This window comes from Sprattus sprattus, assembly GCF_963457725.1.
Source record: "Sprattus sprattus genome assembly, chromosome: 15".
Taxonomy (NCBI): Eukaryota; Metazoa; Chordata; class Actinopteri; order Clupeiformes; family Clupeidae; genus Sprattus; species Sprattus sprattus.
Window position 1 is genome coordinate 12810949 of NC_137913.1, and position 2088 is coordinate 12813036.

The window sequence follows — 2088 nt, forward strand, 5'->3', positions numbered from 1 at the left end:
TCAACAATACTGTGAATGTTTTAAATATTATCAGTAGCCTAGTAGCATACTAGAAATCCAGAGCCACTTACAGTAAATACATAACCTACATAGAAATAATAAATACAGGGCTACATACAAAACTACATTTATATACATTCCAACATAGTGAAAATGAGAGCATAGAACATTCACATTCAGTTATGCTTTTCCTTTTTTTCCCCTCTCCTTTAGAGTGTTATATAGCTTTTTGTGCATGTAAACGGTCTGATAATGTTACAAAGCCAAAAGTACACACCAGAGGGAGTGATCTCAGCTCACTGAAACACCTCAGCGAAACACCATGTCGCAATCTCATAACACAATCCTTATTGCCTGCCTAGCTGACCATCCAGAGCACACTCGCTTAAGAACACAGGAGCTTTAACAGAACGTTTTAAGACAGAGAGTGAATAGAAATGTACAGTATGAGAAAATAATGATAATAAAATTACAACCCGAGTTCTGGAAAAGTTGGAACGTTTTTTAAATTTGAATACAATGAAAACTAAATTACTTTCAAATCACATGAGCCAATATTGTATTCACAATAGAACATAGTACTTTCAAATCACATGAGCCAATATTGTATTCACAATAGAACATAGATAACATAACAAATGCTTAAACAGAGAATTTTAACAATTGTATGCACAAAATGGTGTTTATACCAGCAGAGTGACCGTGTCCATATTGCCCTTTCACAAACAGAGCTTACATGCTATGTTTTAAATGGTCAAGATGAAGAATTCCTCTCTAATACCGTGAGTGAGATGAAGAAAGTCATCGGAGAGATGAAGAAAGATGGGACGGGTGCTCCCGGTGCTGCGCTGCAGGTCTCACTGGGCAGGTTGCTGTTGAGGTTGGATGCGTTGTAGGGAGACCTGGCGAAACATTCCGCTGCCACCCTGTCACACTCACAAATGAACAAGTCACACTCATCGTTGCTGGCTGGAAGAGACAGACAGACAGACAGACAGACAGACAGACAGACAGACAGACAGACAGACAGACAGACAGACAGACAGACAGACAGACAGATAGATGAACAGATGTATAAATATATATATGTACATAGAGAGAGACATAGAGTGGCATTACTGACTAGAAAGGAAACATGTACCACCATGACCAATTTGGACTGTCCCCAATAACCCTGAGCACTTGAGCAATCAGTATTCTGTACTAGTTTGGTTTAATTTACTCACACAGGCACGTGACTGTCTTGCCGGTCTCATTGCAGGTGAAGTCATATATGTTTGTGTAAGGACTGTCCAGTAAAGACTGACAGGCGGTGTGGTTCTGAGCAAGACCGTAGCATCCATCATGCACTTCGCAGCACCTGGAAGAATGGAGGACTTGTTTTGATCTCAGTATAAGGCGGTCACATACAACACAGCAGTTTCTCTTAACTAAATTATATAACACATCTAAACAGAACACAAGTGAGTTTTTTTTAAAGGTGTCCTGTGTGTTGTCAGAAAAAGCCTTATTTCTGTGCTAGATTCTAGATGCACAAAAATTGTGAAATTACATAGATGATAAAAAATGATTCTCGACATTTCTTTCAAAAGATAAAATAATTGTATACTGTTATAATTTATAGTATATATACAATTATAATTGATAGAAAATTCAGCTGAATGAAGAGGGGTTTTGAGAAACAATATCTTCTCAGTGAGAACTACAGAACAATGCCCAACACCCTGTTTAGACTATTGTCTTCCCTCACACTTCCCTGCCACTCCCTCTTACCTGTCCAGCTGGTCGACAGGTGTGCCTTCTCCTCCCAGTCCACAGAAGCAGCCGTAGTCTCCAAAGTCCAGCAGAGGGTCGCTGTTTGGCAGAGTGCATTTGATCATCTCCCGGAACTGGATCAGGTTGCGGTCAGGAGCGGACACAAGCAAGGAAACTTAAAACACAAATCAAAGAGCGAAGGCCATGATGAATAAGGTACAATACGAAAATAACAGAATAAATAAATAGCTAAATAAAACAAAAGGACAAGAATATATACTTACAGACAGGCAAACTAAAGCTGAAGATAAGGAGGGAAGGAAGGAGGTTCAT

At 39.4% G+C, this 2088-nt stretch overlaps 1 protein-coding gene across 1 annotated transcript; it reads right to left on the reverse strand.

Annotated features, from left to right (window-relative positions):
• Window positions 1–754: 754 nt before the first annotated feature.
• On the reverse strand, window positions 755–2088 carry LOC308376284 (phospholipase A2, minor isoenzyme-like; the record flags this gene model as incomplete). The annotated part of the gene is made up of 4 exons (XM_080852578.1): window positions 755–969; window positions 1227–1360; window positions 1774–1930; window positions 2040–2088. 4 exons carry the CDS (start codon window positions 2086–2088, stop codon window positions 755–757), a joined length of 555 nt encoding a protein of 184 aa, XP_080708704.1.